This window comes from Acyrthosiphon pisum, chromosome A2 (assembly GCF_005508785.2).
Source record: "Acyrthosiphon pisum isolate AL4f chromosome A2, pea_aphid_22Mar2018_4r6ur, whole genome shotgun sequence".
Lineage (NCBI taxonomy): Eukaryota > Metazoa > Arthropoda > Insecta > Hemiptera > Aphididae > Acyrthosiphon > Acyrthosiphon pisum.
The window spans coordinates 13775137-13791196 of record NC_042495.1 but is presented as its reverse complement, the minus strand read 5'-3'; the positions used below and the strand labels follow the sequence as shown (position 1 = coordinate 13791196).

Here is a 16060-nt window from a genome sequence, read left to right as displayed (position 1 = left end):
AACTTTTCTTCAGGTTTTTTTAATAATGTTCAGTGCTTTTATCAAGATTTTTGGGGATGTTTGTGCTTTTTTGATTTATTTTAAATGTTTTTAGAGTCTAAAAATCTAAAGAGCTAAGAAGTCCTGACTGCTTATATATTATATTGTTTATTAGCCATTACTAAGTAGGCATTATAATATGTGTTTTCTATAAATCATTAGGAATAGGTAGGTAAGTATTAAGCAAAATATTGAGTTCCTGTTTCAATCATTACTTTAAACCTATAATAGGTTATGATATATTAAATGTAATGCGTTTGATTTAAAGTTTTTATACTGGTATTTTGGTCAGATAGGCTGCAGAAAAAATTTCAATGTACATTAAATATCTATTTACTAATGAGTTTAAATAATATGTTTGAAATCTATACATTCAGTAAATAACATATAATTATTAAATTAAATATTGTTATAATAATAGCCTGCGCTATCAGATAATTAATCAACTACCATAAATTATAATAATTTTAAATTGCCTATACAACTAGTAGTTGAAGTTCTTGGTTTCGTATGCAGATGTATTATTATCGAGATATCATAGGTTCTGTCTATGCGATCGCGATTAAACGAAAGTCATCCACTTAAAATACTTAAGCAAAGTCATTTTTGATTCGTTTTTTTATTATTTTTTTTTTAACCACGTATTCTGTATAATTGCTTTAACATAGGTCTATTGTCCATTGTTTTTGTCGATGAATTCTCTGATTCGGTATATGACAACTCAAAGTGAAACGCATCATTGAGTAATTTGAGCAGGTTTTTAATCAATCTATTGTTTTCACGGATTTATAATGCCATATTCCAATCGTATTTTAACTTATTCGATTGTTATTTTATATACGTTTAACTCGGTTGCCCGCTTAAATAAGAAATTATACTTAGGTACTTCAAAATTTATTATTTTTCAATATTATTTGGTAATTAATAATTTTAATTATCTTTAAAAATGCAATAAGAGTAATTTTTGAATAATCAAATTATTGAGATTGTGGTTACAAAATATACAATCATTTATGCTGTTACGATCTACAAATTGTATTTATTATTTTAAAAATACCACAATGTTTTTATACTTACCTAAAATAAAATAGACTTATACTCGTCGAATTTAGTAAAATGTATCTAGAGAAGAAAGTTGAAAACGTTGTGTGCCTATAATGATTGACAGGAATGAAAAAACCTGCCATTTAAATTTTAAACGAACATACTGCAAGCCATTGTTTTGTTACTTTTCTTCGCTGAATATATTGTAATTACAATAGTGTTTAGTAGCTTTTTACTTTAGTCTATTTGTAATATAACTTAAAAGTTAGTTTAGATATATCTATGCTTATACAGTTATGCTATTTAAATAACTAAAGATGCAGTAGGTATAGTTTTGAAAATTATGATTTCTTACACATTATATATTATCGTATAACGATATGAGTATCGTTTTAATACTTTATTGCTCCCTGCCTGACTGCCCCTCTAATCTATATTATATAACCTATCGTATTGTATGACTATACAATTTAAATATTATTATTTTTTATTTGCTTTCAGCTTCGCGTGGCTTCCATGGTGTCAAAGTACGACACGCCTTCAGTGTTCATAAAACATATATCTTTCGTCAACTTTACCAAGTAATAATATTATGGATACCTATATATATAATATTATAATATATATGTATGTTTGTACCATAAATATAGCATGCATGGAGAGAAAAAGATAGACAGAGAGAGCGAGAGAGTGAGAGAGAGGGGAGTGATAGAGAGTTCAACACATTTCCTTATACTGTTTTATAATAAATATTTTTTTTTCTTGTGCCGCTGTATGAATGTATAGATTTTACCTGCCGGAACCCATCTACATAAACCTGGTGAGGGACCCCGTGGAACGGGTAATCTCATGGTACTACTACATTAGAGCGCCGTGGTACTATGTAGAGAGGAAGCACGCGTTTCCCGACACGCCGTTGCCAGATCCGAATTGGTTGAAAAAAGTAAAAAAATATACCGTTATTTTACGGCACATGCATATTAAATTTCTAACCGATTGCCGATTGGACGCGTGAATGCGTGATTGTCAAACGACGATGAGTTGATTTTGTTTTTTTTTTTATATATATACAGGACTTCGAGACTTGTGTTCTTCGCGGCGATCGAGAGTGCAGGTACACGCAAGGAGAGAAACGCGAAGGGATCAGTGACCACAGGCGACAGACGATGTTCTTTTGCGGACACGACGAGGAATGCACGTGAGTACACGCTATATTATTGTGGGTACTTAACTTACATCGTTATGTATTTGTGCTAGATGTATTATAAAATATAAATTCATAAGGAGGACAGGGTTATATGTATATAGGTAAGCTTATTGGTATTTAATATATAGGTACCTATACTTGACCTACTATCATTAGCATTTTTTCCGAGCATAAATAAAATGAAATATTATAATATGTGCAAACGCATAAAAGAATTATTGATAACCGTCAGATTACAATAGTGTTATGGTTTTAAAATTATACGTACCAATACACACGAAGGTAAATATTGTATAATGACATAATATTGTGTTATACATTTTAAAATGAGTGGCGTTTATTCTAATTAGATATTTATAGGTGCAGTGAATATATTATAATTTATTATAATTTATACATAATATATATAATATGTATTATATTATGTATATGTATAATGTATTATGTATATATATATATATATGACTATTGAGATACCTGTTGACTAAGTTTATTTATATTACTATTATTTTAGATTCTGCAGAGTGGAGTAATATAATTGATTATACAATGATGTGTGTTTTTTTTAAATTTTATATTTTTTGTGTCTGTCATCACCTTTTGGGACAGTAAAAATACTTTGATACTTTATACTTAAGCATCTTTTCTGGCAGAATAGACAATCTAGTGGGAACATTGAAGCTTAAAAGTAGTTCCTAGTAGTTTCCAAAAGGACACCAAAAAAAAAAACGGGGATTTTCACGCAAAACCAGTTTATGACAAAATCAATTTAGTTTTTGGTTTCTAAACATAAATTTAGAACAACTTTTACCCCTGTTGTGTCCGTCGATTCGTCCGTTAATAATAATATTACCAGGGGCTATATAGTTAGACAGATAGTTACGATGGTTCATATTAAGATATTTAATTATTCACTATTATTCATATGTTCGTAGTTACTACCTACTTGCTTTACATAGTCACGATTGTTTGTATACGTATTAAGATATTTAATTACGATTGCATTTATACTTTATATTAAATAGTTATTTATTGTAGGGATAAGTACTTAATATAGATTCATATATGAATAGTATACTATCCAAAATATTAAAATTCCTAAATATTTTTTAAATTGTATTTGGAATTATTATCATCTATTGATTTGTATTAAAATATGTTTGGAAATGATGAACTTAGCACTCTCACAGATTGAGCTTTCCTAAGTATTGTTTTTAGTGTAACTCAAAAACTAATAACCATAGATACTTTAAATTTTCACCAAATTAAAAATGTAATACAAGGTTCCACAAAAGTTGTAATTAGCGTAATTAAAAAAAAAATGTGGTAGAAGAGAATAAATTCACAATACTCCTTTATATGCGTTTAATTTAGAATTTTGATAAAATTCATCAAAATCACGAAAATATGTAAGCTAATTTGTAATTGAAAAAATTATAAAATATTCTATTTATATAATTAAAAGTTGAAAATGTAAAAGAACTAAGAAAGTTACTCATCAAGTTTTTCTACGTTTGACAAAAAAAAACACTGGAAAGTCACATTAATTTTTAAGAGCTTTTGAAGTTTTTAGGGCATTTACCCACAAACTAACAGTTTCTCATCGAACGATTTTCTTATCTTGTAATTCAAAAATGAATAACTGTAGATATGCTTAAAATGTTCACTAAATATATATTTTATCATTTTTTATACCTGATACTTTTTTCAAAATATTAAATCTTCAACTCTAGTGGAAAATATTTGATTCTTTTAAAATATGTTTAGATATTTTAATTTTTTTTAGTTTTCTTTAAATGTCGATACAAAATTTTTCTTTGGGTTAAAACTTGAAAGTTTAATACAAGATTCCTCATAAGTTGTTATTATTGTTATTTAAAAATATTAAAGATACATATATCATATATGAACAATTGTTATTTTAAGCGTTGGTGTTTAAAGTTCAAATGTTGACAAAATTCATGAAAATACGAATATTATAGTTAAAAATATATAAAATATTTTATGTTTAATGTTCAATTTTCAAATTTATAAATTTAAAATTTAAAAAATATATAAAAATATGTGAGCACAAATATAGATATTAAAAGTTAATATTTGGACAAAATTAGATATTAACTGAAAAATAACATTTTAGTTATTTTGTAGTAATTAAAAAATATTCGTGAGTACCTACTTGAAACTTTTAAAGTACCTGTATTATTTTATTTTATGTATAGTTTTATATTGAACATTGGTACAACTATAGAGATGAAAATGTAATGTTACATTGGTGGTAAAAATCTAAAATTTTATAATTATTAGGAGCCGTTAATTTCGGGTAGTAAAAATGTATAATCACTGTAAACTAGATTAAAATTTGTTAAGTTATAGGTATGTAAGTATGAGTACCTACATCCTACACGTTAACTAGCTAGGTTCAATTTTTTTTTTAAAATAATCATTTATCCAGAGGACATCAGTTTGACCCGTTACTTTCAAATACAATTTAGTATGTTATTTTTCTAATTTTTTTATTCAAATAATACAATACGTCAATGTTATAGTAAAAATGTATTGATTTTTAAAAAAGTATTAGGTACCTACACGTTTATTCTGCTCAATTTAAAAATCTTTAAGTTGTAACACTGTTAACATTGTTTTGTGCAAACTTTGCTGATTAAATCGAGTCATGTTTACCTATTCGCTTAATTTCCTATTACATAACCAGCCTATTATTTTATCACTAATAGAATTGTCGGACTAAGTTAAAATTTGACAATTTCAACAATAAATTACTTAATTTTCACAAAATATTTTAATCTTTAAAAAAAATATTTTAAACCAAAATAAATAAATTGGTTTAATACCGCATATCAACAACTCATATTCATAAACATAAGTAAGTCGAACAGAGCCTATTAATTAGGGTAATGCTACTGGACCACTTGATATTCCATTACTTTTATCCTGTGTATAAAAATGTAATATATTTTTCTGATCCGATTATGCCATGTATAGGAACTATGGAACCGGTTAAAACAAACCCGTCACAAGTTCGATATCCGATATCGCAGTTAAACGTTCAAAACATCGAAGGTTCACGTATACAGTGTATACGTATGCAGTTATAAGATATACAATATATGTATGAAATATGACACACATAAATAAGGGCGTCCTTGCCCCTGGACCGTTCAGGGAAGCAAGTCATTTAAAACACATATCATAGTAGTTATATATGCATAACTCAACAGTTAAATAAATACATACCTACATAGGAAACATTTACCTACACTTTCAAGTTTATACCTATCTAAAAAAGGGGGAAAGTAGGTAACTGCACTGGTGTTCAGTAGGAGTCGAGTGTAACTCGTCATTGAGTAGGTCACTGTAATGGATGCAATACATTTGAATTCAATGATAAATAATTGAATAATTTCCATTTCCTTAAACTACTTGGAACTTTAAATTTTTACATCCCAAAAGTACCAACTATATTCACTTTCTCATCGAGCAAGATACTGTAGTTGAAAATCGCAACATTATTTCTACTACTTATCGTGTACACAGACAAAATAAAAATAAAAAATATAAAAACACCCATCATTGTAAAATCAATACATTCATCGCTCCGCTCAGAATCTAAAACATATCATTGTAACAGAATAGAATATTCCAAATCTTGTTTTTGTTTTTTAGATTTTTAAGCTCATTAAATGTTTGAAAACATATTATATATAAAGTAAATTATATAGGTACAATGTACATGGTCAATATTATAATGATATAATAATACTTACAATAATGATAACATCACACGGTTAGTTATAAAGGTATAGGTATATAATATATTTATTTATAGTACCAATAAAGCACACACAAAAATTATAAAAAAAAAATAACCAACATTGTATGTGTCATTTTATATTCGTGTGTAAAATTTCGAAATCCTCAATAATTTTATCACATTTTATTTCCAATGCAAGTTTCTATTTTACAAAAGTTATCAACATTAAATCATAAGTGTCGATTGAGTGTTTGAAAAAGTAATTTTAATATATAGTATAGATAATAGAGTGTTGGTAGTTGGTACATTATATTATTATTTAATATAGCGGGCTGATGTACCTCCATTTGACTATCGATTTGATGTATTAAATTATCGTACCTTAATAATAAGGATTGCGCAAATTTCGTGTGGCACGGACATTATCGTGATTATAATAAAATAATTCTTTGTTGGTACGATTATTATTATAACTATATTACTATATTATTACACTATTATTATTTTACGCCGACGCGACGTCCGACAAACCGCGACAGGGTGTTAGATATTTTTGCGGCAATGTACCTATTTAATATATACTTATGCTGATGACGGATAACCTTAATACCGCATTACCGCGGTTCATGTCCGCACTCCGGAGTAGACAGCACGATCTCGCACACTATCGGGTTGCTACGTATATATTACCTATACATAGGTACGCAAGATACAACTCTAATAACGAATAACTAATAAGCAATAACTTACACTGCAGCAGGTATAATGTACTATTATGGATTAATATAATATATAGTGGAGTGTATGACACGCCATAATATAATATATATTATTATTATTATTATTATTATTATTATCTATAGATATAATAGCCGTATATAGGTACCAAAGATATTATACTCTCTCCACTAAAACTTTCTAGTATTTTTATTTTTATTTTTTTCTCATATACGATTTCTGATAAATGTCCCTCGATACAAAACGATTTTGACGGATGATGCTCACCTTTTACCAGATAGACACAAGACTCCTATATAATATACGTATTTAATATTTATAATATGTATAATGTATTGTATAATAATATAGTCTATTGTCTATACTTACGTCGCCTCCTACCTCTGTAGCTACCGCATAATATTTATAAATAGGTATATAATATATAACTAAAAGGATATTATTTTAAAGTGTTGCTCTATAATTCTCTTGAAACATATTAACTATAGTTTGGAAATATTATTTTAGACATTTTAAGGACATTATGAACAATATAAACCAACGTTTTCAAAAATATAATTGTTATTTTTTTTTACTATTTTTTAAATGTTTTATTATTTGAATGACAGCAAGCATTTTAGATACTGAGCGATGACTATATTGATTTTACAATAATGTGTGTTTTTGTTTCTGAAGATGCTTTTTCCAATACCAAAAATGCTCTGATCATCAATTTTTATGGAGGATTTTTGTAAGAAATTGTATCTAATTGATAGTTAGGTAGGTACTTTGGGAAAGTCAAAATTGAAAATTTTCCGTTCTTTTTAAAATAATTGGAAAAACTAAAAATAAATTCAAACATTAAATGTTCGAATTTAAAATTAAAATTTTTAATTTAATTTAATTTAAAAAGTTAGACCGTCTCCGATTAGAATTTTATTTTTTGATCGTGCCTATGTACAATGATTCATCATTTAACACATAATCCATTGCAGTGACCCATTCGACACCTACTGTGCAGCAGAGCGCTATCTGACATTTTTTTGTATATTATGATGGAAAGAACATAAAATTAAGGACAAAAAATACCTACCATATACAGGTCATTATATTACATCATATTATTTTTTTAGATTTTGTAATTTTGTAAGGTATTAAAATCCTAACCAATATTATAAGTACCTATTTTCAGTTAGGTACATCTGTTTAACTTCTCTTTTCGAAATTCGACTTTTATCAATTTAAATATGGAGAAAAATATTCTGTTTGGGAATATGAAAATAAAAATATATGTATTGTTATTCAATACAGTAAAAAAAACTTTAAAAATGATATTATTAAAAAATAAAATATACATATATCTTTCAAAAATGTTGTTTTGTAATAACTTCAAATCTCGTAAAAAATATTTCAAAAAACGTTAATACTTTTTGAGAAAATGAGTTGTTACTGGTTACCTTTAATATAGAATCACCATGATGTATATACATATAAGAATATAATACTGTCTGTATATTCACCTGTATCTAGGCACTACCTATATATCATAAATGTTCGATGCATTAATAACCAATTCAAACTTCTGCGTAATAATATAATAATGATTATAGTAATAACTAATAAGTAATAATAATAATAATAATAATAATATGACGTTCAGACGACAAACGTTCAGTGTTCAGACGTTCGACGAACTTTTCACGGCCGTCTCTGGTTGCACTAATGTTATTATATTAAACGCACGAGTATAAAATATGTCTTATGTATTTTTTATGGTTTACAGTCTATAGCTTATGAATTATGATATAAGATTAATGATTATACATAATAGGCAATACACATTACTACATGAGACATTATTATTAGGCCTTCTCCCCTCAGTCACAGCCGGGAAAACGATATACGCGAAGAGCTATTTGATATCGTGTTAAAACGTTTTTGACTATCAATTTTATTTTATCTGTCGTTTGTTTTAGTATGTACAGCATTTAGGTACATAATATGCATAACAATTTAAAAAAAATATTATATCAAAATATTTTTCTGAGTACGGTTTTGGTTTTTTTGGTAGGTAGCTAATCTATTCCAAATAATTTTTATTGGTACTTACTTGTACATAAATAGGTCATGTATAGGTATTACATATATAATATATACACGTTTATATCGTCATAGGATAGGTACCAAAATATTTTTGAACGAACTGAACAGCGTAGTCTGCAATATTAATTGTATTACCTATACAACTCGCACTATACGCGTTGTCTACATGTAGGTTGGAGCGGACTAGGCCACAGTGCTACTGTGCATTTTAAAAATACGTTGGAAATAAGTTCCCATGTGTTTCAACGTAAAATTGATACAACATATCTTGAAGTCAAACTCCAATATTTGCTACTCAACTATTTGCAAATAAAAATGTCTATCTTGGAGGTCTATATCTTAGTTCGTGTTGTAAATCGTATACGACAGCACTATCTAACTAGGAATTTAAGCCACTGTGAGGGCCAGTTGTTCACGCTCGTGTTGGAGTTAAAAAAGATTTTACAGCATTAGATAGCGCTGACATTATCGAATTCATTTAACTCTAAACAGCGTATATTAATACAACAATACAAGTTTTATAGTATCCTATGTTTAGTTATGTTTAAACATATTAATACTTAACTTCTAAACAGCGTGTGGCTCGGCTCGCGGCTTTACCCGTGACTTTCGGTATACCTATAGGTACTACCGAGGTGCAACGCTGTGTGCATAAGCGAAACTAGGGGGTGGCTTGGACACAGAAATAAACACACATAATTGTAAAATTAATACATTCATCGCTACGTTCAGAATCTAGAATAAAAAGTTAAAAAATATTAAAAATTTAAATTTGTTACGACTTGAAAATTTGTAAAAAAAAAATATGGATGATTCCAATGACCCAAAACAATCATTTATTATCATTAAGGGGTATCAATACCGACCGTTTTAAAGGAGTTCAATTTATGGGTAATTTTCTATATGTTTTTATAAAATTTCATAGTATTTATATTTTCGTTAAGTGCATTGGCCCCTTGTTGGTCATTATTTTAAAACACAACGATCTAATATTTAAAAAGTGGGTTTAGTTTATCCGTACCTACTCCGCATTCCGATATACGTACCTATTCTGAATTACAACAATATTGTATTCTGGTTCTTTATTCGGACGTGCATTCGCAATTAATATAGGTGAAGCTTTGCACCCATCCACATTTTTTCACAAATCCGGCCTTAGACATTGATTCGTTATGGGTATTTAATGGAAGGTATAGGTACCGTAAACGCGTATTATTTACTTCAAAGATATTCTTCATCGGTACCTATAATAGGACAATAGCAATACGCATAATATTATTTTATTATATTAAATGTATAATGTATATTGTATTATTATTACAATTTACAAATCCCTTGTAACACCTATGTCGTATACGGTAAACATAATAACAATAGCTCAGACATACCTATAGCTGTACATTACATATTTACTTTTTCAGAACGTTTACGTTCATCATAATAAGTGGGTATATTATAATGTATATTGTATTATTGTCACATAAGAATAATATGTTATTGATAGGATTAGAAAAGTAATGCATTAAAAATTATAAATATATTACTTTAAAAATTATTTTAGTCATTTTTTTAAAATGTTTTTATTTTAAAATTATTAGGTGATTTTAACATATTTTCTTAGTACATTTTTAAATGATCCGTACCCACTATACCAGGCCCGTTTTCAAATTCTGTGCACCCCGCTTTAAAGTTAAATTAAACAACATTTTATAAAAGCTTAAAAAAAAATACATATTATTTTTGTTGTTTTATTGTATTATGCAATATTTTTTTTTTAAATCGGAAAGATTCCATTAGTCATCGTCAAATTAACATCAAATCAAAAAAATCAAACAATCCAAATAGTAAATACCTAAATACAATAATATTTTTCTTACATTATTTTAATAAATTTAATGATTGTATTAGTTATTTTTAAATATATTATTATCATTATGTCTAGTAAATAAATCTTTAATAAAAAAAATGAATACGGCCCAAACCAACTATAATTCGAAAAACCTAGCGAGGACCACTGGTCTACGGAATACAAATAATTATGATTACACTGTGTCATAGATAGGCTACTCAATGTACACTACTGTCGTCTATTCGTTTTCCCGGTTTTCTTACCTACGAGATTGTAAAGAAAAAAACGTATTTCGGTCGTCATAATATTATTATTATACTATTGAAATGCATAAAAAAATAATTTTCATAATTCAGATTAACATAAAGAAACGGGTAAGGTTCGATAATCGTGGTACTAGATTGAACAGTCAGCTTTTTTGTCGGATAAAAACTTTAAAATCGGTTATTTTAATGTTGTCATTTTTTTGTTCATATATGATAGTCCGTTCAACTCGGAAGGAGCTTTGGAAAGAGCAAAACGTTCTGTGGAACAACAATACGCGGTGGTCGGCGTATTAGAAGATTTCAACGTCACCCTAACAGTGTTCGAACATTATATACCAAGATTCTTCAAAGGAGCGTCCAAAGTGTACTATGGTAATTTATATTAAATGTTAAAATAAAATTATATCATATATGCTATGTTTGTTTTAATACCGTCGATTTCGTCAACAGGAGACATGGGCCTGCACAAGATCAATCACAATGCGTTCAAGCCGCTGGTCAGCGAAGCCGTGAAAGACATAGTGAGGAAGAATTTTACCAGAGAAATAGAATTTTATCAATTCTGCAGGCAGCGGCTATACAGACAGAGATTAGCGTTAAATTTGTAACCCAACGAAATACATCTCCTGTGAACGTCGATAAAAAGTTCCTCGTATACTAATTCAACGTTTAAACTCTCGCGTGATACTTACGCATTTATTGTTTTTCGTTGCACAATATAATATTAGAAATATTATAAGATATATATTTCAGTTTTACCATTCAACAGTTTATGTTGTACATTTAAATAATTCAACATTTCAGTTTATCAATACAAGACCAACAACAATTATAAAACAAAATAAATTTAAGTTAACCGCGTATTATAATATTAAGTCGAAAACCTATACAATATTCTAATTTTAGCAATATAAAAAATATAATAATAATACTGTATTTATTGTTTTTTATTAATAATGAAACATTTAAAATTTAAACTTAATATCCGTACCTACCCTTGTATTATTCTTGACTGCACAGACATTTTTGTTGTGCTTATTAATTATATGGACCAGTTTATGAAATATTAATTTTTAACTATGTGCTAAAATGAATTGTAAATAACATTACTATTACAAATTAAAAAAATGAATAAATGTCAATATAATATATTTAATTTACCGGCTGCCTTACTAGTTACTACGTACTGGTTACTTATTATAATTTTTTAAGATTTTAAGAATGAATACTGAATAGTATGGGGCTGGGAATAGTTTGATGGGTTTGAATAGTTATCCGTGCCTCTATGCACTACCTATGTCTATAAAGACCGCCCAGAGCAGTACTTTATGGTTTCCAGAGCCAAATAAATGAAATTTGTTATACGATGAAGCTGATGGTAGGTTGAATATCTACTTAGGAGTTACTAACCGAACCATCATCTGAGGTGGGCACTATTTTATTAGAGACAGGTATAAGTAGCGTTAGTGTGTACGGTGTGATTGGCTCTTAGTACATACTATGTATATTATAATATAGCGGGTTTATTATTATTAGATGAGTTTCGGAAATCATGGCAACTCTGACTCGATTTCCGTTTAAAGATAATTGCAGTTCATTTATGTTATTTAATATAGTGCATTTTCGTTATTATTAAGGCATACTTCTGTAAGATGAGTGTATTATGATCACTTCTACAATCCTTAACCAGATGATTCCGTATTAGTTATTGAAGAGCTCCCCTTGTTCCTCCCTAGGACGTAATATATTTGATTCCTAGGTAGGTATATTGTCGGATTGTCCGCATAGTGATTGTCATGTAAATAATCGACACATGTGATGGTTGAAATTAGCGTTTGCTATACAGATATTGTTGTCTGTACAGAAGGCTTAGAAGTAATTTATTACCTATCCTCGCTTATTTCTCATTCCTATCCCAAACTTCCCTACTTTATACTACTCAAATATTCATCAGTGTAGGTGCTGCCTATTTTTGCGTTGAAGATGTCAGTTGTTAAGAGTAGTTTAGGAAGGTTCTTACCACATAATTTAGCCATTGATCATTCGATAATGAGGTAGGGGCGTAAACTTAAATTATGTTTATATTTACTGGAGTTGCTCCATAGGGTAATAATAGGTTGCTCAGAGTTTTACCAAGAATATTCGGTTATTATATTTATTAAATCCTATCGGCTATCACTGTTTTCTATATAATTTACAAATAGTGCAACGACATTAATAGATTCTTATTCATTACCCGATGATACTACTAGGCATAGTCATAATTTGAGGGGAACTTGGCATAGGCGCAATTAGAGTAAACAATTTGGGGGGCTTCAGCCCCTCCCATATATTTTTCAATCACTGCCTCTCAAAAACTTTTTTTCCTCCCTTCACCCTATAAAGAAAATTAGGTAATAACTATTTTGTTCGCAAAATAGCAAATGCCAAAATATAACCACAAAGCACGAATGCACGAATACAGGGCGTAATTAAATGGTCAATGCAGTTTAAGAAATAAAAATAACAAAGAAGGTGGTATATTGTAATGCTTGTCAGCTGAGGACGGTTTGGTGTTCTCAAATGTTCAACCTTTTTTACCCATGAAATACAATTTTATTGGTATTCATAGAAAAAAAAAACTAAAAAATTGGAGACTGAAAATGTCCGTAAACAGCTCAAAATAAGTCAAAATATTTTGAAAATGTTATGGTGTATATAAAATACTAATATAAACATTCAGAAAAAATGTCATGTATCTACGGTAATTTATTTTAGAGTTACAATACATCAAACACCAAAACCGATATTTCTAAACTTTTTGAAAACTTCAGGGAAATTTATACTTTTGACCCTCCAAAGTACCAACTAGATTCACTTTCCTATCAGAAAAGATACTGTTAAAGAAAATCCAAGCACTTTGGCTGCCCTAAAAGGTGATGAGACACAAAAAAATTTAAAAAAAAAACCACACATGATTGTAAAATCAATACATTCATCACTCAGAATCTAAAATAAAAATAATTTAGTGCACTATTTAGAATTGTTAAGGCATTTTTAAGTTTTTTTATGACATTAAAATCGTCAATAATAACTAATGTTAACGGGCGCATATAAACTCCGCCACAATTACCTTTTTTTAGTGTAAACTCCGCCAGTGAAAAAAATGAAGTAACAGTATACACTATACAATTAATATAATAAGCAGATTATTATTAAACAAAAAAATCATAATTTTATAGTAATTATTATCCTTATTAAATAAGTATATGCCAAAAAATATAAAAAAAACATAAAAATAAAAATAATAAATGTTCGAACAAATCATACAAATTGCAATGGCCAGTATGATGTTAAAAAATAATGATAGGCAATTGTGATAACTAATAATTAAAAAATAATATGAAGGTATATTATATTATTAAGTATGCCATAATATGTTATAATACTTTTAATATTTTGAACTGTAGGTAAACTAAAATTATGAGATACAATTAATAAATATTCAAACCATTAAGTCTAATATAAATCAATTATTATAACTATTTAGTATTTATAGCTTTTTCTGACACAATAATTTTATGTTCATTTTGAACTTTTAAATTTACTTACTAGAGAAATATCATTTGGTTTTATATAAGGAAGGCCTAATTAAAACTGGCAGAGTTTAGATTAGACCTTTTCATTAACTTTTTATCTAACCGGTATTCTGGCGGAGTTTACAATCACCCCTTAAAATTTGACCTTATCGATCTCAAGTAGACATATTAACCATTAACGAATTTAAATCAGTTTTCAGAAGTCTTTTCACGATATCAGGTACATCGGTAGGATTGACAAAAAGTACCTACATACAAATGAGCATAAATCGTTTAACGTAAAATACATTAAATACAAAGAGACTGGAGAGGGTATATTTTATTCATTGTCATTACGTCATGTCTATGGGACAATTATCACGATTTAAAATATAAATAGTATATTATTTCAAATTTCAGTAGGTACCTAGTTCATAAATTAAATTCAGTAATCAAGTTTTACTCAAGCAAAAAAAAATATTAGGTACTAGACTTTAAATACTATAAAAATATTTAATTTAAAATACATATTTTATCACACATGTAGGAAATCCATAAAAAACCTTACTTAGATAATTATTATAATATATACATTTCTTTTTTAGTTGGTTTTTATATTATGAAAATATATAATTTAGTTTTAAACCCCTCCCGAAAATTTGTTCCAACTGCGGCCTTGAAAATAATATCAAAATGTCATGAATAACACACAAAAAGTATATAATATTCAATTAGGATTAAGTCAAAAAAGTGACACAAATATAATATTACCAGTTATATATTATTTAACTTAACAAATAAACTAACTTTAAGATTCTGAGCAGCTCAGCCTAAAAGTATAAATCGAGTCATAGAATAATACAAATCGTAATACCAGAATATTAGGTACCTACCTATAATATATCAATGGTCTTTAGAAAACTTAACGTGCTCGAAAATGTAATGCTGCGGGCCAATGAACGGTGAACTATCTGGCTATATACCTAATAATATATAGGTACACGTCGTCGCCTGGGAGATTTTCGAATTGATCGGTCTCTGTGTTGGAACACTTGTATTTAGCTCACTAGCAATTCTCAATTGAAACTGACTCATATACCTATCTACGTCTAAATCAAAAATGGCTGTCAATAACAGCAACGAGATACAGACCACAATACTCGAAATTATCGAAGTAATTGTAATCCGTATAATAGAACGCATTTATGAAGAAGAAAGCTACGATTAAAACCTAATACGAATTGTTATTCCTCTTATTTCTTCTATTCGTATGGATACGGCTCCCCCAGAGCAGAGCTTCAAGAAACCAAATTTATCCTAGACGACGCACACTAGAAGACGCAACCGAAAAGGACGACGAGAAAGAAGAACATTTCGAGGAGTCAATTGTCTTCAAACAGTGAATTCCCGAGTGGCGATGCGCTGTTTCTCGCAAAGTCTGAGCTGCAGCTCCGATTCCCGAAACAGCACCACTCGGCTACGCGAGTTCAAAGAAAACGACGGTTGAAA

At 28.5% G+C, this 16060-nt stretch overlaps 1 protein-coding gene across 1 annotated transcript in view; it reads left to right on the top strand.

Moving 5' to 3' along the window:
* The window catches only part of LOC100167683 (heparan sulfate 2-O-sulfotransferase pipe), a 30193-nt gene extending 18071 nt beyond the window's left edge, over positions 1-12122 (top strand). The window contains exons 5-9 of the mRNA XM_001950513.4: positions 1585-1664; positions 1870-2026; positions 2157-2281; positions 11212-11366; positions 11445-12122. Of these exons, the coding sequence (XP_001950548.2) occupies positions 1585-1664; positions 1870-2026; positions 2157-2281; positions 11212-11366; positions 11445-11602 (675 nt within the window). The 3' untranslated portion in view covers positions 11603-12122. The remainder of the gene's footprint in view (positions 1-1584; positions 1665-1869; positions 2027-2156; positions 2282-11211; positions 11367-11444) is intronic.
* The last annotated feature ends 3938 nt before the right edge of the window (positions 12123-16060 follow it).